At 41.3% G+C, this 23,558-nt stretch overlaps 1 protein-coding gene across 5 annotated transcripts in view; it reads left to right on the top strand.

Moving 5' to 3' along the window:
• Window positions 1-758: 758 nt before the first annotated feature.
• UCKL1 (uridine-cytidine kinase 1 like 1) overlaps window positions 759-23,558 on the top strand; it is a 33,970-nt gene continuing 11,170 nt past the window's right edge. Inside the window, exons 1-6 of one of the 5 annotated variants that reach the window (XM_031951826.1) lie at window positions 759-1,127; window positions 17,832-18,016; window positions 18,557-18,663; window positions 20,074-20,244; window positions 21,819-21,890; window positions 22,580-22,769. In XM_031951826.1, coding sequence (XP_031807686.1) covers window positions 994-1,127; window positions 17,832-18,016; window positions 18,557-18,663; window positions 20,074-20,244; window positions 21,819-21,890; window positions 22,580-22,769 — 859 coding nt within the window. In that variant the 5' untranslated portion in view covers window positions 759-993. Of the gene's footprint in view, window positions 1,128-11,880; window positions 12,388-17,828; window positions 18,017-18,556; window positions 18,664-20,073; window positions 20,245-21,818; window positions 21,891-22,579; window positions 22,770-23,558 lie in introns of those variants that run through there. The other 4 variants (XM_031951824.1, XM_012539604.3, XM_031951827.1 and 1 more) reach the window with 4 other exon arrangements.

Below are 23,558 nucleotides of genomic sequence, written 5' to 3'. Positions count from 1 at the left end.
TACTAACTTCCCTTTCAGGAAGGGGGTAGTGGGCACAAGACAAGTCTGGAGAAGCGAGGTATTGAAACTCATTCTGGAGCTTCATGGGGCAATCCGGGCATCTGCTGCTTACCGGATGTGGCATTCCTTGGTCACCACTGGAAAACTTCCCACGTTCCACTCAGCTACTCAGCCTAGTGCTCTGCGTGCAGAAGTCCGACAGGGGGAATGGGAGAAATGGGAGGAAGAAGAGGCTGAGCAGTCGGTCATGCCACCCGAGATGAGCTCGGGGTAAAGTACTTAAACTTCCGCCGAAAATCTCTCATTGAACAACTTCGATTAAAGCTTTTTTTTTTTTTTTTTTTTTTTTTTTTTTAACCATGTGCACATTTGTACTAGGTACTGGTGAGGGAGGCGGGGTTTTAAAAATGAAAAAAAATCAGTTTCTGTGCTCAAGGTGGACTTTGAGGTACCTACTTTCTGGTAGCAGCAGGGGTTGAGGCGGTAAGTAAGTGCTTGAATGAAATGACGTAGGGATAAATTATAATACAAGACAAGGTGGAATGAGGTTAAAAGAGATCCAGAAATAATCAGCGACAGTCTGAGGAAGGAGAATAAAAGCGGGCTGGATCGGCAAAACTTCCCGGAACGGCAGCCCAACGAGGGCGTAGTAACCAAATGCATGGGGAATTACGCAGAATAAGTTCCCCGCCTATCGCACGTGTCCGTAAGGTTGGCGTCTAGAGAAATCCCCAATCAAGGAGCTAGTCGCCTCCAGCAAAGACTACCGCTCCCAGGATGCACCGGAGGCCCCGCCGCACAGCCCCAGAGAGCTTGTAGTTCTCACCGTACCCGCTCGCTAAAATCTAGGCGAGACTCCCCAGAACCACAACTCCCAGAAGTCCTCGTGGGAGCGCTTCTCCCCGCACTGTTGCCGCCACCTCCTCCTAGTCTGTGTCCACCTCCTCCCAGTTCCGACCCGGGGCTCCGGCCCCTTACGAAGCTGGAGGTGCAATGGCGACGGCGCTGACGCTGGCCCTCTCGGCCGCCGCCGCCGCCTCTCCGTCACCGACCAAGGAGGGAGCAGCCCCCCCGGGACTAGAGGAGCAGGAAGACGGGGCGGAGAGCGAGGCGCCGTGCGAAGCCAGGTAACGAGGGCGGGGGCAGAGGCACGGAGCGCGCGGAGCTGAGGCCCTCGAGCGCAGGAGCGCGAGCCTGCTGGGCCGGCATACCCAGAGCCTGGCGCCCGGGAGGGGGCGCCCTACCTCGGTCAGAGCTGCGGAGGAGTCCCCCCTCAGCCTCTTGCCGCACGTGCGCTTCGTGGCCCTTCCTTTCCGTGAGCGCCACGGTGTTCCGGGAGGGGAGAGTGCAGCTGCAGCGCGCTCCTCCATGCCCCCCTCCCACACCCCGGCCCTTGAGCATGCTCCCCCCTTGGCCCCCTTTTTCTCTCGTACCCTTCTCTTTTTTCTGCTTCCCGCCCCAGAGACACGTCTTCCTCACCTTTCCTCACTCCCCCCGCTTCCCTCCCCCGTAGCTCCTGAAGTCCCTCCACACCTGGGCACTGCCCCGCCCTCGCGTTCTGGGGGTCCTGAACCCGCGCTCCCTTACAGGAGCCCATGGACGGCTTTCTGAGCATCCTTCAACTTAGAAACGGGGAGCGAGGATCACATCTTAGTGTTCACCAACCTGCCACTGAAATCTCATTTCTTTCAGTTATTAACGTAGACACACATAACGTAGGAATTCTTAGAAGGGGTCTATAGACGTCATCACATTTCCAAAGGGGGACAATCACACACAAAAAACATTGTTTCCCCCCAACTGTTGCACCCGTCTTCTGGTTTCCCTCCACTTCCGGGCTTACTCACGGGGTCTGGCTAGAGCAGATCTTTTAGGGGCTGGACCTGCCAGAAGTCTCCCCTTGTGCATACCCCACCGGAGGTTTCTCCCACCGTGCAGCTGTTACCTATCATCTGTACCCGGATTCTCTCTGAGCCAGCTCCCTTTAAACTTCATGCATTCTAAAGAATTGTGTGTGCTCGCTCACCAGCTGCATCTCTTCATGGACCGAGCAAACGTTTTTGCCGAGTGTGTGGTCTGCGGTTCTCGGTTCATGATTTCCATAACAGCTGCCCGGTTCCTATGCCAACCTTTCTAAACATCAGGGTGTTTCTTTGCTTGCAATTATTTGGGTTTCTAAATTCCGAGAAAGTTCCATTTGGATGAGTATCATAGATGCCAGGATTATTGACCTATAGCTTTTTTTTTTTTTAACAACTGATCGTTTCAATGTGAGAATTCAAAAATATTCATTTGAAATACAGAACAGACTAACTTAACCCATAGGCAGCACTTCAAGAACAGGTAAGGGATCACGATGCCCATCTTCAGCTATCCGAAGTGCTGTCATATGGGAAAAATTACTGTCCAGAAGCAAAAAAGGAGGAAAAAAAGATAGATTTTACAGAGTCAGATTTACAAAGTTGAACAAATGTGGAAGTGATGCGGGCTGTGGTCCCTTTAAGAAACTAGATTGATTTCTTTCTTTCTGATTCCCAACCCCTCCTAGCTGATGGATTATGAATCCAGGAAGCTAGGATCTTTGATTCACAAATCCTTGTCCCTTTGAATTCCAATAGAAGATCCGGGCCTGTCCCAGCCCCCACCCGGAACTGAGTCAATTTGGGCTGTCTGAGCCCCCATTCTAATGATAAACTCAGGTTTCCAAACCCCCACTGAAAGCCAAAAGGAGCCAACTTGGGACTCCACCCCTTTAGCTGAATCTCTCATTATAAAAGAATCAAGCTGGAACCCTCTCTTTGCAGAAGGTGGAAACATGCTGCACCCCAAAGACCCTCTGCTAGCTGGAATCCTGTTTCCAGTGTCCTCTTATTTCTACCTTCACCTATTTCCTTAACTAGACTTTAACCTTACTTCCAAACCCCATAATAAACCTCTTTTGTCAGTCTAGCTTTTCAGGTCTGTAATTCCTTACAGGGGACTCTTTGCTGCTTCTAGACCTCATTTAACTCCGTATCCTTGGGCCGAGTCCAAAGAAGTTGCAGGGGAGCTCTATTTGACTTCCTTTACCCCGAATTTGCCACTAGACCTCAATTAAACCCTAATTTCATTTAGGTACCCATATCTAGACCTCATCAGAAGCATATGTTTAAGTAAAGCTTTTTAATTTTTAAAAAACTGACTATTGGGAGGAATGTTATAGGGCAGTCTTGGGAGGGAAATTCTGTTCAGTTTTGGATTAGACTAGATGATCTCCTCTGGGATTCTTTGAATTAGAATACAGAATGAAAAGTCCTCTTTTTTTTTCTGTGTTTCTATAAGAAATCAGACCATATGTTCCTGGTTGTGGTGGTTTTTGTGTGTTTATTGAATCCTGCTTAGTAGAGACTGAAGACCAATCACTGGATGACAATCGTACTGTCCATGTTAGGGATTTTAAATAACACACCCAATGGAGACATCTTCCTTTTCTTGTGCCTCTTCAGTTCACATTTCTGAGGAATAATTTCACAACTACTTAAGAATGTCATTTTCTCTGAGAGAGGTAGTAGAAATTGTAATTTAAGCAGTTTATTTTCAGAGAGCGGAACAATAGAATGCCACAAAACCCACTATTTAAACTAGATTGAGTGTGTGAATTCTAAGGCCATCTTTGGTTGGTTGGCTGTTTTGTGAACATTCATAATGTCCTATTTAAAGATGAAAAAATGTACTTCATTTTCATTGAGTAGTGAAAATCCAGAATCAGGAAAGAGTTATAATACTCTTAGTGTTTTAACGTATACTTAGAAATGAATGAATGAATGAAATGACATTTACTAAAGTCATATTATATGCCAGGCACTGTGTGAAGCACTGCTTATACAGGTATAGAAAAGAGACCCATCCCATCCTCAAAAAACTTTTATGTAATTTTCAGCCCTATCCAACTCTTTATGACTCCATTTGGGTTTTCGTGGAGAAGATACTGGAGTGGCATTTCCTTCTCTAGATCATTGTATAGATAAGGAAACTGAAGCAAACAGGATTAAGTGACTTGCCCATGGTCACATATCTCCTAGCTTTTTGAAGCCAGATTTGAATTCAGAAAGACTCATCTTCTTGACTTCAAAGCTGAACTTTATCTACTTGGCTGCCTAGCTGCCTCATCCTCCAAAACCATACCTTCTAATGGGGATAAGAACACTAAATAGAGGTTTTTTGTTTTGGGAAATGACTGGGATGGTGATTAAAGCCAGAGGGCAGTTGATTGACACCTCTTTTCTAGAAGCAGTGATAGTATTGATTTGTTGTTTTCAGAATAAGAACTAGAAAAGGGGAAAGGGTACCATTGGCATAGGCGGAAGATGACTGGGAAAAACATTTGGGGCAATGTGAGCGAGCCTTCATCGATCAAGAAAGTATGTAACCCCAGGCAGGAAATGGTTTAGCTCTTCAAGGGCAAGGTCTCTGTAGGTCCCAGTATTAGGGGGATGCAGAGGCTGAGGTTGAATGGAGATGTGACAGGAAACTGGAAGAAAGCATTTTCTTTCTACTTAAATTTTGGTCCTTTCTTTCAGAGATGACATGTAAGCATGCTGATGCTTAGAGCCTGGGGCACTGGCTTTGGAGCTTGAGGGTTAAAGTCAGTTGTTCTATTGTGCAATGAGAGATGAGTCTGTTGTGTCTGTGTATGTATCCTCTTAGGGCCCCAGCTAGTTAGTCATCTAGGGTAGGGCTTTCTGAGAAAACATTCACTACAGTCTATGGAAGTTTGGGTGCCACTTGGCAGTTTTTAATTTAACTTCATAGATTTCTGCCACCAGAGGGAGCAATTTGCTATCCCTTTGCAGATCCCTTAAAAGTATGAGAATTGCTTATTCAAGACTTGCTAAATTTCAAAGCAGAAAATTTTGGTTTGGAGAAGAAAAGTATGTTTAATTCCATGATCCATAAAAGAGACTTACTAATACCGAAAATACTTCATTATACCTTGAGGTATTCAGAAAACATCATCTGCCAAAACACCGTAAAGTACTTAATACTTTTATTGGCCAAATCAATAAAAGAAATTTGAAAAAAGAGACAAGAGAAAAAGAAAAACCTAGGTCATTGCCCCTTCTCTTGCTTGTCATTTCAAGGAAAAGAAACCCAGTGCTTGTTCTGTTAAGTCTTCCAGAGACTGAGTGTGATTTGTCTCTCCCTTGGGGTCCTGAGTCTAGACTCAGTTTGTGGATCTTCTTAATTGGCAGGTTGGAAAAAGAGAAGGGAAATGGAAAGCTGGGGGCGGGGGGAGGAGGGAACAGGGACAACAAAGACAACCAGTTCTTTCAATACTGCTTATGCATTTATTTCACTTTTAATTTCTTCATAATGCCATAGCTTTATTGAGTATAGAGATGGGAAACATGGAGCATTTGTTGCGTACATTGAGATATTTAGCTATTCCTTTATGGTGCTGAATACTAACTATATTGCTGAAATAAAAATAGGGACTGGTCCTGTGATTTCATTGATAAAGGGAACTTTAGAGAAAAAAAACCTCCTATCTATTTGGGAAGGAGGCCCCTTTTTTGTTGTTTCAGGTCTTAGAGAGTTGCTTGGAGCATTGAAAGCTTAAATGATTTGCCTCAGATTATATTCTGTATGTGTCAGGGGCAGGACCTGAATCCAAGTCTTCCTGGCAGCTACATTGCTTGTTATTTTATATAACTGAACAGAAGTATATTAGTCAGTATTTAAAAGAAAAAACTGTGTATTTGATGAATGAGTAAGTTAATGGCTTTCTTTATATGTGGATTTCGATTCAAAAAGAGATGGTAGGGGCTGCTGAATGGGGCAACTAGGTGGTGAAGTGTATAGAGCACCAGTTCTGAAATCAGGAGGACCTGAGTTCAAATGTGACCTCGGGTACATATCCCTTCATCCCAATTACCTCAAAAGAAAGCAAAGTGGTGGTAGAGAAGGGTGACTTAGAGAACTCACTATTGAGTCAAAAAGATATATGTTTAAGTCCTGCTTCTAATACTTAGGACTGTGTGACCCTGAAAAAATCCCTTAACCTCTTAGTGTCTCCAGGTGACTAAGCCTAAACTCCAAGAATAAAGGGAGTTTCCTCATTGGGATTTCTTTACTGCCATGAAAACTCAAGTCAATTCAAAAGAAAAGAAAAGGGAAGGAAGGAAGGAAGAGAGGAGAGAGGGAGAGAGAGAGAAAAGTTATAGTAGGGTTTTTAAAAAAAATTAAATAAGTTCAAGATCTGGTCCATTAAATGTCTATTATTATTGTTGCTAATAATAATGAGAACAATAAATGTATGTACCACTTTAAGTTTTACAAACCATTCTGTTTCACTTTTTTGGGAGACTTTTCTGAGAAAAGCATTCCCTGGGATTCCTCATAGAACCTACTAGGGGATTACAAGTGATAAAAAAGAAAATTTATTTTAAAAATAAAATATAAAATATACCATAATTGTATATTATTATATTATACATATTGTATATATAAACATAGTATTGTACATGTAAACATAGTATGGGGAAATATTTTAAAATATAGTAACAAAGCCCCAAACAATGAGAAAAAAAGCATACACTCTGTCACCTTTCTATTCTGTCTTTTCCCTATACCCATCCATCCCAACCATTTTCTACCTTGAAAAAGTCTCTTTGCAGAAATTTTATGAGTGAAGTATATCTATCCTTCATCAGTTCAGGGGAAATATGCATTCCCAAGGGTTGGGGATTCAAAAGGACAGTGAAATGGATATCTAAGGAATTAGGCTGGGAGTTAGGGATGCCGTGACCCCTGATGCTGCAGTTACCTTAGTTCAGTGTTTGTGAATGGGTCACTAAAACAAAAATCGGGTTCAAGAGAAATGGAGAGAATTCTTTTAAAATTGGTTATTTTCTTTCCACCTATCCCTCCCCATTTCTCTCAGAACTCTTCATCTCCCCTGTGACTTTCTGTCCTTCCGTTCCTCTGAGCTCTTCCAGGCTATCACTCCTACAAGAGCTTTCCTTTCCAATTTTATTGTGGTCTTCAATTCTAGAATTTCTCATTCCTTTGTCCTTGCCAAGCCTTAACCCTGATTTCTTCATTCCTATTGTGCTACTAACCAGCATTAGAGGAGATAGCAACTATGCTAACTAGATCCACCATAAATTTAGGTTAATTAATTTCAACTAGGTCCTCACTACTGTAGGGCAGTCTTTTATTTTGATCTCTATTATACTTTTATACTCCACTAATTGTTTTTCACTCTCCATAGCCCTGATAGTATATTCAAATCTCTTTGCTTAAAGCCTCCCATATCACCCCTTCCACTTAGCAAAGGATTTTACTTCATGCTTTTACTGAATAAATAGACATTTCTTCTTGAGCTTTCTCTTCCCTGTTTTATGAAATACACTCCCTAGAGAATCCCAGTTCTGTTTTTCTTTGGTCTACTCTCTTTCAAAAAGATGGTCTTTATTGTAAGACCAGGATATCCACTTATGCTCTTTATTCCGTCTATTGCTACAGTTTACCTTTTCAACTATCCCCTCCTCTTTACTCTTCAATCTCTTACTATTTATTGGCTCTGCTATTTATTGGTACCTGCTGCTAAAACAAAAACATGTCCTCAACCTTAAAAAATTTTGAAGGCTGTCACCTGTCATTTGATTGCTGTTTTCCTTTCATAATCACATTCCTAGAAGCCATCGATATTATTTGTCTTTATTTCCTCTCTTACTGACTTTTCAACTTATTCCAGTCTGTCTCTGGATCTCATTACTCAAGGGAAATGCTTTCTCTATGGCTACCAATGATCTCAGTTGTTAAATCCAATGGGTTTCTTCTTCTTCCTCTTTTTTTTTTTTTTTTTTTTTGCTGAGGCAATTGGGGTTAAGTGACTTGCCTAGGATCACGTAGCTAGGAAGTGTTAAGTGTCTAAGGCCAGATTTGAACTCAAGTCGTCCTGGTTTCAGGGCTAGTGCTCTATCCACTGCATCACATACCTACCCTTCATTGGATTTTCTCAAGTCATCTTTTGACCTCTTTGCAGCTCTTGACACTGTTGTCCAACTTCGACTCCTGTATTCGAAGTCCTTTCTGGGTTTTTGTGACATTTTGATCTTGATTGTCCTCCCTATCTAGCCATTCTCTAGTCTTTCTTGTTGGATCATGCCCTGTCCCGTACACTGAACGTCCCCCAAGATTGCATCCTAGGCTGTTTCCTTTTCTCTCTCCACATTCTCTTCATGATTTTATCAGCTCTCATGAATTCAACTATCATTTCTATTCAGGGAATTGAAAACACACACACACACACACACACACACACGTAGATCCATGTGTGATGCATCTATATTTTTATGTGTCAGTATACCTAAGTATAACTCTATATATCTATCTCTATGTATCTCCAGCCTTACAATTTTAATTTTTCCTGAGCTTCAATCCCACATCACCAGATACTTATTGAACAACTCCAACTAGATGTCCTATAGGCATTTCAAATTTATCTTCTCAAAATGGAACTCATTTCCTTCCAAACCGACTCCCCTTCCGAAATTCTCTATTTCTGTTGAGGGACCCTTCAGTCAGGCAGGTTATCCTTGAATTATCCTTGACTCTTTATTCTCACTCATACCTTATTTTCAGTCAATTCCCCTGACTGTTGGGCATTCTTTGCAGCCATCCTATTCTCACCATTCATGTAGTTCCTCCCGTTAGTCGTCATCTCTTGTCTGGACTTTTGAATACACTAGCCTCCTAATTGGTCTTCCCTCTCCAGTTCCTTTTTCACAACTGCTAAATTAATATTCCTAAAGCACAGGCCTGATAAGTCATTCCTCGACTCAAGAAATTCTGATGGTAAGGATAAGATACAGACTCTTGCCTTTGGCATTTAAAGCCCTTCATAGTCAGATTCCCACCTGTTTTTCCAGATGAGTTCACATGATTTTTGTAACATACATATACAAAGCCTGCCAAGCTTTCATGCTTGCTGTTCCCCACCCACAACCGTCTATCCTTCCCTTGAGCCTCAGTAGTGTGGGCTGGCCATGGTACCCAGAGTGCACCTGCTCACCTCTTTGGCTTAGAATCCCTAGTCTCTGCTAGTGTCTTCTCTGAAATGATGTTCCGTCTTCTCTTTATGGGTACTTTGTACCTTATGTGTGCCAAACTATTTCCATATTTGTCTTTCCCATTAAAATGGGAGCTCTTTGAGGGCAAATAAGATTTTGGCTTTTGTTTGTATCCCTAGCACTTAACTTTGTACCTAACACTTAAAAAGTGTTTATTTACAGACTGCCTTCTTTCAGGGCTCACCTCAAAGAGCCTTTGTTTGACGAGTTTCTTCTTGCCACCTATCGTTTACTTTGTAGGTATTTTTTTTTTAATTTCTATATAGATTGTTTCTACATAAGTTGTTTCCTCTGGTAGAAATGAACCTTCCTAAAGACAGGATTCAGCTTTTCTCTTTTTATTCTTATCAGCTAATAATGTCTTACACATAAATATGAACTACAAATAAATATGTGTTAAGTAAATGACTAAATGTTTAGATTATAAAGTTGTTGTGTTTTTTGTTTTTTTTTTTTTTTTTTTTTGGTAGTAAGTTTAGAGAAAAATCATAGCAAAAAGGAAAAACCATGGGAGAGAGAGAAAAAAAATGTAGTGAACAAAGCATTTGTGGATTTACATTTAGTCTCCTTAGCAGATGGCATTTTCTGGCCAACGTCTATTGGGATTGCTTTGGTCCCTGAATCACTGAGAAGAACCAAGTCTTTCATAATTGATTATTGCATTCTTGATCTTATTGTGTATAACGTATTCCTGGTTCTACTTGTTTTACTCAGCAACAGCATGTAAACCTTTCCAGGCCTTTCTAAAATCAGCTTGTTCATCATTTTTTATACAACAATAATATTTCATTACCTTCATATACCAGAACTTGTTCAGCCCTTCCCCGTTGTTTGGCATCTACTCATTTTCCAATTCTTTGCTACCACAAAAAGAGTTGCTACAAACATTTTCACCCATGTGGGTTCTTCCTCCCTCCCCCCCTCCGTCCCCCCTTTATGATTTCCTTGGGATTCAGACCCAGTAGTGGTACTGCTGGGTCAAAGGATATGCACAGTTTTATAGCCCTTCAGTAGCTATTCATTGAGTCTAGTAAATTAATCCTGTTGCGACACTTAAGTCAAACTCCAAGCTTCATCTCATCTTGGCATATCACTGCCTCCTCATGATAGGACAACAGAAGACAGGAATAATAAAAACCCCAGTATCCTAGTTTCATTCATTTGTTCTCTAGTCGATAGGAACAAAATACCTTGTGGTTGGGGTTAAGTGAGTTAGAGAAAATTTAGCTAATAGAAATTCTTTACTACTTATGGAGTTTCAGATCTAGATCTAGATGATACAACAAACATATAGAACATAGTAAATTCAAAAACAGAAACAAAGTTCTAATATGCACTAAAATATTAATGGAAGCACTTTTCTGGAAACAGAACAAGTAAAGTAGATACCCATTGATTAGGGAGTGACTGAACAGCGAATTTAATTAAATATTACTGTGTAGTTCGAAGTGATTATGAGGAATTATATTCATTATAAATTCATCAAAAACATAATAAAGACTGTATAAATTGATGCAGAGTAAAATAAGCAGATTAAGTATCCAAAATGACTTCATGGATGTAAATGAAAAAATCACTATAAGGAAATCTGGCTAGAGTCATTGAAAAATCACTAATGGTCCTGGCCAGTAGACAGTGAAACCTATTTTCTTCTCTGGGCAGAGAGGCAGGGGACCAACCAGGGTGGAATAGTGTTTACAGGCTTGATAATCCACTCTGTTGTTTTGCTATAGTGGGGAGGGGACTGGGGGAAGTTCATTTTGGTAGTGATAAGGCTGATTGCATAGGGGGATCCAGAAATTATTAAAGCTCCAATAAAAACGACTCGTTGAAAGGGGTGCAGAGAATGCTCATGTTCCTCCTGACACTTGCTAGAGCCCACTCTAGCCAGAACCTATTCTGGAGTGCCGAAGACTTGCCAGCTCAGGGGTGCAGCCCTCTGGGCCAAGTGCGCTAGACTCCAGGAGAGCTTAGCTGCTGCCTCTAATTTAGCCCTGCAGACTCAGTTCCCTTGGCACCAGGATGGCTGAGGAGAGCAAAACCAGGGAAGGAGAAAAGAAGGAGAGAGAGGGCAGCAGTTATTATTAGTTGCCACATTGCCCAAGCCTCGAGTATAGAGTTTCGTGTTTGTTTATGCCTGGTTAGAAGCACCTTGGAGAGAGGGAGGAGCTGACAGAGTGCCCCTTGATGGGGCACTGCTGGCCGGACTTTGGCTCTCACAGGTTTTTTTTTTTTTTGTTGTTGTTGTTATTTGTTTTAGGGAAGTGGAAAGCTTCCTGCTAAGGCTGGAGTCAGCGGAAGGGAGGGAGAGAGGGAGGGAGGGAGGGAGGGAGGGGAGAGAGCCCTGGGGGCTGATGTTGATCCATTTTGCTTGCCTGGTGCTAATGCAGCTCTGCCTGCTCCTGCTTCTGAAGGGTGGAGCAGAGCTTCAGGAAATGGGCAGCCTCACCAGGTGGGATTTAGGCCCCTCCATTCTTCCTGGGAACGCCAGGGCTGGCCACTAAATCAGGCCCCTCAGTCTTTGCCCTTTCCTAGAAAATGAGCGTGTCTGCTGGGACTGCTTAAAGGCAGACACCAGAACGTTTCAGAGCAGAGTCTTTGGAGGGTGGGGGGGACCCAGAGCAAAGTATATTGTAGCCAGGTCACAGCCAGAGGGGCAGCTCTGTGAGGTGCTGCTGGTTTGTTGTTGGGCTGGTTGTGTTTTTTTTTTTTTTTTTTTTTTTTTTAAACCAAAGTCAGTGCTATTAATATCAAGTAATGAACATAATCTCTTAGCTAAGTTATCCTCTTATCCTGTTGGCCTGTGCAGGGCATTGAAGTCAGAGCAGCACGTACTGGCTTTTTCCTAACGTGGGTCCTGTTGCCCTTACATCCGGCACATCAGAAACATTGAATTGCACTTTAAAGAAAATTCAAATTTCTACCTTCCTCAAAATTCAGGTTCCTGAATCATTCCCTCAAGTCTCACCTTTAGAATAGCTAGTCATGGAGGTACAGCCCAATCAGCTAAGAACTTCTCCAGATTTCTTCTGGCAAACTCATTCCAAACTCAGAGAACTATAGATCTTGGTGAAAGAACTGGGAAATTTAGAAGTAGATTCTCTCGCATCTGACTTAGGAGTCAGACATCAGATAGATACAGTGATATTCACAGCATCCTCATTGATCCACGTCATTGTCTTGGGATTGCTACAAGTTGGGGAATGAGCAGCCCTCCTGGTTACCCCGGGATCAGGATATCAGGGTGCTGGGCCCTTGGAGCTGAAGGCAGGTGAGTTTCAGAGTCGTTTTATTGTTTTTATTGCTGTTGACTTCAAAGCAAACCAATTGGAGTGCTGGCCACTAGGATCTGCTGGTATGAATGTATCTATGGAAATCCATAAACAAACAGGCAGCAGCCAGGTAAAGATCCCTGACTCTCCAGGTCAGGGGTAGCTTTGTTTTCAGTGCTAATCTTTGTTAATTGTAAATTATTCTTGTAGCTGTTACTGCTTGTTTTGTTTTTGTATATAGTTTCTTTTTCAGGGGCAGAAACATCTTTGCAGAACTGTAAATGGGGGTAAGAAAAGATCCTCATGTCATTTTTTCCACAGAAAGGGAAATTTTCCCCCAATGAGTTGATAAGGCCGAGTTTTGTTATCTGAGGGCACAAGAAAACTTTGTAACTGATGTGGGGAGGAGAGAAGACAGAAGCCCAGGAAAAATTTAGTAGCCAGAATAAATAGTAAGATTTTGAAGGTTTATAAGTCTCTGGATAGGAATGCTTTCTCGTATTTTCTTCAGCCTCATTTTTCTATTAAATAAATTGTGGAAGCCTGACCAGATTTCAAGTAAGACCACCATCGTTCATCTTTACAAGATATCAAGATGAACTGCTGTTGGGGTAGTCTTTGAAAGGAAATACAGGATGATAATGAAGATAAGCTCATGAAGACAAGGAAATAAGAGGGAGACCATCACAAAACTTGTGTGGAGAAAAAAAAACCCTCAACAAACAGAAACACTTAGATTTGGTGGTTGACTTTAAAGAATGATTGGTTATCAGATGAGAGATGATTTTTTTTTTCTACTGGATTCTTAGTCCTCAGTTAACTATAAATTAAGTCTTTAAACTGACCACATTAACCAGTGAAATTCAAGCAGATGCCATTCACAAAGGGATGTAGTCATTTCTTTGCATTTATTTCGGTGGTAATAATAATAGTAAATGGATTAGTGAAGAAGAGGCTGAAAAGAAGATCTTGGTTTGATGCTAAATAGTGTTTCTGAAGTCAGAGACTTTTTTCTCATATTGTAAGGCAGTAACTGGGGTGATACTTTGACCTCCCTGGATCCTCATTTATTAAATGAAGACATTGAGCTTATTTATTTATGAGGCCCTCCCAGACTCTAAACTTAAATGATTCTGTTTCCTGATTTAGAGATTTCAGAGTGGATTCCTCACTTTGTTGATAAACATTGGCATACAAGAGGCCTGGCTGGCAGGGGCTGAACTAGGACCTGGAGAACACTATGGCAGAATTGCTTAAAGGAATCAAAGATATTTTACTTACAGAAAAAAAAAAAAAATTGAAGGGGAACTTAAGTTGTTGTTATTGATTCGTTTTCAGTCATGTCCGATTCTTCCTTATCCCTGTTAAGGTATTCTTGGCAGAGATGTTGGAGTGGTTTGCCATTTCTTCTCTAGTTTGGGTTTTTTTGGTTTGTTTGTTTAAACAATTGAGAAATCAAGGCAAACAAGGTTAAGTGATTTACTTAGAATCACATAAGTAGAAGGTGTCTGAGATTAGATTTGAACTCTGATCCTCCCAATTCTGGACCCAGATGGGCACTTTATCTGTTGTATCATCTAGTTGCTCCTGCCCAAAGGACAAACTTGGAGTCATTAATGGAAGTTTCAAAAGGATAGATTTTTATTTATGTTTTAAAGCTTCCTTCTAATAAGGACTGCTCTAACAGGTAGCAAATTCTCCATCTCTGGAGATCTTCAGACAACTTGGATAACCATTGGTCATTGGGGATTCCTATTTAGACACAGCTTGAGATCTTTGTGCTTCCTTCCAACTCTTGTTCTGTGATTTTGTGAAAGAAGATCTGTTATTAACAAAATAGAGGGTTCCCCTTGATTTAGTGAAGTATCTTTGGATGTTGGTGCTTCATGTAGCCCCATTCCATGAAAATAAATATGATAGCCACCAAGATATGAATGCTTTTTACCCCCATCATTTCTATTACCCCATTCACCTTCCCTTAATCAACCATCCTTTGTAACAGAGAAAAGCAAATGTACCAAACCAATCAGCGCCTGAACTGTCTACATAAGTGCAGTAAAGTTTTGATTGGGGAGTATTTACTATAAATTGGTAGAGCCAGCCTGCTTGCCCACAGCAACTAAGTCATTGATCAGTATTGCAAATTACTTAGCTTACCTTTGTCCTGCGTCTGTCCTTTCCTTCCCCTTATCCCATTCAGGGGAATAAATTTTATTTTCTTTTCTCCTCATATTGATTACAAAACATCTACTCTTCAATCATCTTTGCCTCAGAACATCTTTGTTTATGTCCCAGCCTCACCACTGATGTCAGCCCTCCTTTGGGAATGGTGCCTGCTAGTTAATTGCTGCCTCACAGGCACCAGAGGTTCAACAGAGCAAAATATATTGACTAATTGCTCTGATTTTGCTCATCCATTTTCTCCGTGATAGGATTGGTAGTTATATTTTTGTTTTTTTCTCTTAAGGAGATGGGGGCAGAGGGCTTTTCTCATCAGATATTATTGATGGATATTTTTTTCTGCTGCCTAAACTTTGATCTAAATTATCTGTCTTGTCTCTTAGCTCTTAAACCCCCAAATATATGGAAGATGTATAATAAAATGTGATGGCACCTCTGTTTTACTCACCAGTTTCTGAGGAGCCCAGACCCCCACCTAGCTCACTGTCTCTCTTCCTCAGTTCCCAATGGGAGCCTCTGGGAACATTGGCATTTCAAAACAAAAACATCTTGGGCTGTCCCCAGAGACTTATGGAACAGTAATCCTTAAAACTCACAGCATGAGTCCATCGTCTTCTGGCTCTGAGGTCAGAGCCTTGTCTGCTCAGCCCGAAGAGGAATTGCTTTCCTAAGTTACGTGTCATTTACTACACAAACATAAGTCTCTAGCAATTAAATATAAAACTATTTTGTGTCTGTCACTGAACGAAGTATAGGAGAAAATGTCGAATCGACAACTTCCCAGTGAGGGTAAAGGCCTAAAAAGCAAAGTCCTACTTCCAGCTACAGGCAGGGGAGATGATGCAGAGAAAGGGGGAAAGAGAGACCTTCAAACTTCTGAAGAAAACTGAAGAGTAGAGCCAGTTTAACCCTCTTAATAAGAGTCCTTTGTGGATGGGTAGTGCTGAAGGGGTGAGGCCCTGAGGGGAAAGGATGCTAATAGAATGGAGGAAGATAGGAAGTTCCTTGATCTAGAGTGGTAGGCCCAGTGCAAATGCTCCATTCTGTCCAGGCCTGTGCTACAAAGGGAGGGAAGGAGAGAGGGAACTGCAGAGCTGGTGTTATTCAAATCCAGGATGAATTGCTGATCTTTTTAATCCTTTGGCTTGCAGCTGTGCTTCTCTGACAAGTTCAGAAGGTTAGAAGTAGACTAACTTGTCCATACGCAGGCAGCTGAGGGACTTCTGCTACTTCCTTTCTTGTGGTGGCTCAGTACACAGGCTGCTTTGATCATAAGCAGTGCCATTGTAGTCTGTTCCAAACAGAACCTAACACAACCCAAGAAAGAAATATCACTGGATTATGAAAATAGTGGTGGTAATTTAGCTGTGACCAAGATTTTTATTCTGTGACTGTTACCATAATGTTCTTACTTGTATTTTTTTGTGGTCATCATATTGCCTGTTGTCCAGTGATGAACAGAAGGCTAAGATCAAATCTGAGGAAGTCCGTGCGAGGTGACTGTTTTCAAGTAGCTGCAAGGGACGTCTTTAGCTGGCTAACTCTTTACTTCGCTTTGTAGATGAGGAAACTGAGGTCCAGCCCAAGGTCACCATGCTAATCAGGAAGCGAAAGGAAGGACTAGAACTCTGTGCTCCTGTGTCTTAATGTCCTGTTCTACTGTGCCAGAGGAAACAAATGTGTGAAAGCCCTTTTGAAAAATTTCAAAGGTCTTATGCAGTATGATTCTCTTTCCTATCCATGAGCCATCTCTACCACTAGTCATTATATATCTTTCTAGGAATCAGGATTTTATAATGGAAAGAATATTAGACTTAGAGTGGACCTGGAAAAATCGCTCCAGGCTTCAGTTTCCTTATCTGTAAAATGAGAGCATTAGATTGAATTATCCTAAGATATCTCTTTATTTTATTTTTTATAATAACTTTTTATTCTTCCAAATACATGTAAAGATAGTTTTCAATATTCACCTTTGCAAAACTTTGTGTTTCAAACTTTTCTCCCAACTTTTCTCCTCCCTTCCAGTGTAGTTTGAACATGTACACTTCTTTACATATTTCCAAATTCATCATGCTGTACAAGAAAGATCAGATCAAAAGGGGGGAAAAAAAATAAAAGAGAGAGAACAAGCAAACAAACAAACAACAACAAAAAATAATAGGTAAAAGTACTATGCTTTGTTCCACATTCAGTTTCTGTAGTTCTCTCTGGATATGGATTGCTCCTTCCATCACAAACCTATTGGTATTGCCTTGAATCACCTGAATTGTTGAAAAGAACCATGTACATCATAGGTGAACCTTACATAATCTTGTTGTTGCTGTGTACAATGTTCTCTTGGTTCTACTAATCTCACTTAGCATCAGTTCATGTTAGTGTTTCCAGGTTTTCTGAAATCAGCCTGCTTATCATTCCTTATAGAACAATAATATTCCATTATATTCACATACTAATTCAGCCATTCCCTAACTGATTGGCATCCACTCAGTTTCCAATTCCTTGTCACTACAAAAAGGGTTGCTACAAACATTTTTGCACACATGGAGGTTCTTTTCCTTTTTTATGATCTCTTTGGGATGTAAATCCAGTAGATGGATCAAAGGGTATGCACAATTTGATAGCCCTTTGGGCATAATTCCAAATTGTTCTCCAGAATGGTTGGATCAGTTCATAATTTCACCAATACTGTATTAGTGTTTCAGTTTTCCCACAACCTCTCCAATATTTATCATTATCTTTTCCTTTCACATTAGCCAATCTGAGAGGCGTGAAGTGATACCTCTTAATTTGTATATTTCTAATCAGTAATGATTTAGAGCATTTTTTTCAAGTGACTAAAAATGGTGCCTCTTTTCTTTAAATCTGTGATTCTAACATATAACTTAATCTTTTTAGTTTCCAAATATAGTGATAGCTATTTTCATGTCTCTAAATAGGACCTTAATTTCTTATTCCATATGATTTTATGGGCATATCTCTAATAACCTATGACTCAGATTCTTAACTTTAAAATGAATTTGCCAAAACTAGATTTTTAAATGAAGTTGTAGACAAAAGAAATGATTAATTAAGGCCATTAAGTATCTTTGAGTTAAGAGAAATGCCCCAATGAAATTAGATTGAATAAAAGTAGGCAGCTAACCTATGTTTGTTTCTTAGAAACTTTCATAAAGTATCAGACTGTTGAAAGGAGACTTCCTCCTTCTCCTTTGCAGTGATTCTTCATCTGAATTTTCCTGCTTTTTTTTCTTGACAACAGCAGTGCTGAGTCTCTAGATAGACTTCTTCCTCCTGTGGGCACAGGCCGATCACCACGGAAACGGACCACTAGCCAGTGTAAATCTGAGCCACCCCTGTTGCGGACCAGCAAAAGGACAATCTACACAGCTGGGCGGCCCCCCTGGTACAATGAACATGGGACACAGTCAAAGGAAGCTTTTGTCATTGGTAAGTCTCAAATACTTATGGCAAATTTACAATGGACATTGCTGTGGCCAGATTGTCACAGATTGGAATTTAAATGTTTGTTAGTCCTGGGTTCTTATGTCTTTGGGAGTTCTATTCTTTCAGGAAGACCACCAAATGCCTAGAGCATCAGTGTTCTGTTCTATAGCCATATTGGTAATAGGGAAACCCTTTGGTAGACTCCAGGAAAGAATTGAGACACTATGCTTGTTGAAAGTCATATCCATTTCTGATTTCTGTTTATCTACTCATCCAGACAATATTTGACATTTTATTCTCTGATTTTAGAGTCTGTCTGATATAGGAACCTTGTTTCATTCCTGCTTAAGGTACCCCAAGAGTAAGAACTGTCGTCTTAGATACTGATTCATGTTCAGAGGCCTTTTTTTTAAGGGTCTAAAATGGAATTATGTCAGGTCTTCCAAGAGCTGTGCCATTTTTTGGACATTAGAACAGAGGTGAGGATTCAATTAAAGAAATAAAGTTCATTCCTCCTATATAACCTACTCTTCTCCATGACAGGCCTGGGTGGAGGTAGTGCCTCTGGGAAAACCACTGTGGCCAGAATGATTATTGAAGCTCTGGATGTCCCCTGGGTAGTCCTGCTGTCCATGGATTCCTTCTACAAAGTAAGTCATGTTTAGCCCTTTCAAATAGGTCTACTTCCTTGGTAAAGAATCAGAGACATAGGGAATTTGTGATTTACTCCTACTTAACATGATGTTGAGAAAAAAGTCTAGGGCCCTGGATAACTAGAAAGAGAAAAATGGCTGTTGCTATATATTTAGGAACTGGGGAAATAAAGTAATATCACATGAAAAACATGTGGAGGCAGTGGATAAAAGGAAAAAGAAAACCCATTAAATTGTGTTCTACATTTTTGTTTTGATTTGTTGGGTTTTTTTCTGAGCACTTCCATTTATATTATTTAATTTGTATTTGGGGCAGCTAGATGGCTCACAGGCACCAGCCCTGAAATCAGGAGAACCTGTTCAAATCTGGTCTCAGACATTTAACATGTCCTGGCTGTGTGACCCTGGGCAAGTCACTTAACCCCAGTTGCCTCAAGGGAAAAAAATAATAATAATAAAATTTTCATTTCTACTTGAATTCTCGCTATTCCAAGTCATTTACAGTTTTATAAATGGCCAGCTTTGTAGTTTTCTCCACTAATCCTTTTGATTTCTTGGAGACTCAGTCCTTCTTTATATGACTTTACTCTGCTCCATTCTAGAAAACCAGTTTCAGAGTGTCACTTTGTCATGTGCTTTGTAGTACGCGCATGCAGGTATCTTCCTATAACCCTATACAAAGCTGGTTGCTGTGGGGAGTGAGGTGGCCATGTTAGCCAATGTGCCAGACAGGTCCGTGCCCTTAGCCTGCTGTGTTGAGAGACAGCTGTCCCTGCCTAGGAGGGCACGGGAGTCTCTCAGTCCTGGAGAATACAAACAGCAGGCTTCAGATACCAGCCTTCCTCTGCCTGTCCTCTCAGGAATGATGGGTTCTGGCCCAGTCTTCTCGTTTGCTTTCTGGCAGCATTCTTTGCCCAAGAGCGGATAATGCCTGGCTCTCCCCTGCCTTGCACTAACCAAGTAAACAACTAAAAGACAGTGGTGTCTTTCTTGGAGTACCTGGGCTCATTGCTTAAGTTTTTCATCAGAAAGAAGGGCATCTAGCTGATGTATCAGATAGGTTGTTAGACTTTGATGTCTGGAAGATCTGAGTTTGAATCCTGCCTTAGCTATTATCAGTGTGACTCATGTGGGAACGTCAGTTTCCTCGTGTGTAAAATGAGGATACTAAAACTGTCTCTCAGGATTGTTGTGAGGATCAAGTGAGATAACATTTACCATGATCTCTGGCCCATAGTAGGTGTTGTGGGTGATAATATCCTATGAAAAGATGCCTTTTTTCTCTTCCTCAGCAGAAACCTCAAGTAAAGGTTTCCTTCCAAAGTCTTTCTTCTGAGAGAAATCATCCTAGTGTGCTGAAGGCACGCTCTCTCCTCAGTTCTTTACCCCAGGTTTTCTCTGCGACAGGTACTTACCAAGCAACAACAGGAACAGGCAGCCAACAATGACTTCAATTTTGACCATCCTGACGCCTTCGATTTTGATCTCATCGTTTGTACCCTCAAGAAACTGAAACAGGGAAAAAGTGTGAAGATCCCCATCTATGATTTTACCACACACAGCCGGAAAAAGGACTGGGTATGGTTGATATTGGGAGCCAATGTCAGAAGCTGCTGAAGAGGGTGCCAGAGTTTCCCAAATACATTTATACTCTTAAACTTAGTGCAGCCTTTCCTGGCTTGTCTGAGAGCCCACGCTCTGCAGGAAGTAAAGGGGAAAAAAAGAAAATTTGTTATGGGAAGTCGTTGAATCTCCCTCAGGCCCTGCTTTTTCTCCCTCCAGCACTCCTTTTTGTTACTCATTAACCCCTGAGCACCTCTCTGTATCTTATGCAATGAAACCATTTAAAAACCCCAACCCATCATTAGATTTCACTTGAGCATCTTGAGCTATAAGATCTATTTCAGGGTCTGCCTGAGACTTTAGCAAGACTTTGGATTAAGGAAGTGGATTCTTGTTTGTTTGTGAACCAGTTAGTCTCATTTTCCTGAGAGAAACATTTGACTTTGTGGAAGAGGAAGATATATCCCCCATGACCCTCAGGTCTCACCATCATAATCTCCAAAAGGCAAAGATGCTGTAGGGGAGACTCTTGCTCAGGCAAAGGTTTAAAGGCAGATTTAATCTTGATTTAGGGATGAACTTCCTGTCAGATGTAGTTGTCTAGGGTGGGGTTGGAATGGATCTCCTTAGAGATGGCTAATTCCTCTTCACTGAAAGTTTTCAAGTGGAGACTAGTTGATTCCTTCTGGGGGAATTTTAGGGGATTCTTGTTAATGACAAATTGAACAGGGTGGCCTGTAATCCCTTCTAACTCAGACATTGTTAAAAACTTTGGAAGACAAGAGGTAGAACTGAGGGCAAGATTGAGGGTCAGACTAATTCCTGGAATAGTGTTTGTGCCAAGCACATTAAGGATTGACTTGAGATTCTATATGTGTTATGATCAGGAATTAGGGGGATGGGGGCCTATATGGTAGAACTGTGTTGGAGCCTGGACCTAGAGCTCAGGATAGGATCCTTCCTAAAAATAGATAGAGTTGCCAAGGATTAACAGGTCACCTTGTCTAAGAGCTAGAATGAAATAGCCAGTCATACTTTGGAAATCCTGAAGGGAGAACCGAATCTGTTGCTGAAGAACATGGCTAGGTCAGACCAATTTTTTCCACTGGCAGGAAGGTTTATGCTATCGAGTGCCTGGGAAGCAAGGAATGCACTTTCTGATTCTTGGTGTTTCCATCTAGCTTCCACCCACTGGCTCTAGGTCACATTTGGCATTTTTTTCTCATTTTAGGCAGAAAGCAATATATTCCCTAATGCCCTTCTTTTTGAAAACTGCTTTACTACAGCCAAATGAACCTTGGTAATTTGTGAATTTTTTGGAGGGGAGGGTAAAGGAGGATAGAACATCAGCCATAGCTGAATTCTCCAAACCTGTCAGTAGTTTTGACTCTTAGTTGTTTCAGGGCCCCAGAAGGAAATGGATTAGATAATAGTTTCATGGACTTAACTGGCTGCTTTTTCATTATATTTGGTGATTGAGAGCCTTAAGTTAGAGTGCTAGCAGTAGTGCTCTTTCTCTTTTTCTTTTCATTTCAGGTCCCTTTCTGTAGCTAATGGAGCTCTCTGACAAGTTTATTATTATCTTGCAGAAAACCCTGTATGGGGCCAATGTGATCATCTTTGAAGGAATCATGGCATTTGCAGACAAGCAGCTCTTGGAGGTAAGTGTGCAGTGGGCATGAAGCTAGAAAACAGATGAAGGGCACATCTACCTTTGGTGTCAAGTAACCAAGGCCTTCGGAAATTTACTGCCAGTTGCCAGGCTTTGGTAACTGTGAAGAGTGAGGAGAGTTCACTGAGAATCCTCAATGGAAAGCCCATACAAGACAGCAGGCATCATGGAAAGTGTCCAGCATCTGACTATGTGACTACTCTGATGGTTAGAGGAAAACCAGAAGGATTTTGATGGGATAGCTTATAAAGGAGCTTTTCTAGGGACTTGCTTTCAGACATCAATGTGGTGTAGGAAAGTAAACCAGAAATTCCACTACAGTAAAAAAGTGTGACTCATGGATGGAGAGATGAGGGAAATGAAGCTTTAAGTACCCCTGTCCTTTTCTTTGTGACTTCTTCTAGTCTTGCTAAAATCAACACCTTTCAGACTAAATTCTGCTACCCAAGATGAACTTTGCAAGGATTCTCCTCAGGGATGCCTGGGGCCTTCTGGTCTGAATATCATGGGTTTCTATTAGTGATTAACCTTGTTGGACCAAAAAGAATGCCTTCTGAGTTATTATTGTTCACACATTGCTGTCTTCATCTGACTACTCTGCCCTCTGCTCTGAGTGGACTATCCTACTGAGCTGTCCCTCAGGAAAAAAATGTCACTTTAGCCAGTCTCCTGCTTTAGCTCTTAGATATGAAGATTTTTGTGGACACAGACTCCGATATCCGCCTGGTACGACGGCTTCGAAGAGATATCAGTGAAAGAGGCCGGGACATCGAGGGGGTCATCAAGCAGTACAACAAATTTGTCAAACCAGCCTTTGACCAGTATATTCAACCTACTATGCGGCTTGCAGACATTGTAGTTCCCCGAGGTGAGCCAACTCACTTGTCAGGTGGGGTGTTGGTTGGAACAGTATTGCAAGAAGTTAGGGTATACATAGCATTCCCAAGGATTGAAGAGGGACTAGGGCTATTATAATGACCTATTCTGGTATTCAGTCATTGGGCTACTTACTATAATCTCAGCTCTTCACAAAACTTGGCTGCTTCTTCACTGTCTTCTTCATTTCTTCCTAACCAGTGATCATGCTACTACTCTCTACCACTTGCCATTTAGTTATAAACAATTGAGTCTGTCTATTCCAAGCTTCCCTGCCTTTCTCCTGCTTTTCCCCTAGTCCTCCTGTATAAGATATTATAATAGCCTCTGTGTATGAAAAGATCCCAATGCCTTTCTAAAGGGTGTTTCCATTAATTCCCTATAGAGAATATCAGTTACCCCATTGTTTGCCCTTAAAGTGAAACAGATGGAGAGTCACTCTTGCTTTCTTAAACTAGAAACCAAGGTTTGTGCACCTTCTCAGTGGAACTGTTCAGTTGCCTATCTCTTTTCTGGCTCCTTCTGGAAGTCACAAGGACAGAAGTTACTTATATTATTTTCAAGTATTTTAGATAAGGAAGAGGAGAGTGGATGAGAGAGCATGGTGCTCTTGCTCTTTTTTTTAAAGTGGAAATTATTTCAGTCATTTTAATCCAAGCAGTGCCTTTCACCCCATAGAACCCTCCCAGGTAATAGCCAGTGAAACTTTTTGAATTTGCATAATCCTTGACCAAGAATAATTTTTGCCTGATACTTTCCTCCACCCCAAAAGAAACTTTTT

The sequence above is a fragment of the Sarcophilus harrisii genome, chromosome 2 (assembly GCF_902635505.1).
Source record: "Sarcophilus harrisii chromosome 2, mSarHar1.11, whole genome shotgun sequence".
Classification (NCBI taxonomy): Eukaryota; Metazoa; Chordata; class Mammalia; order Dasyuromorphia; family Dasyuridae; genus Sarcophilus; species Sarcophilus harrisii.
The sequence above is the reverse complement of the archived record's forward strand: the minus strand, read 5'-3'. Positions and strand labels throughout refer to the sequence as shown.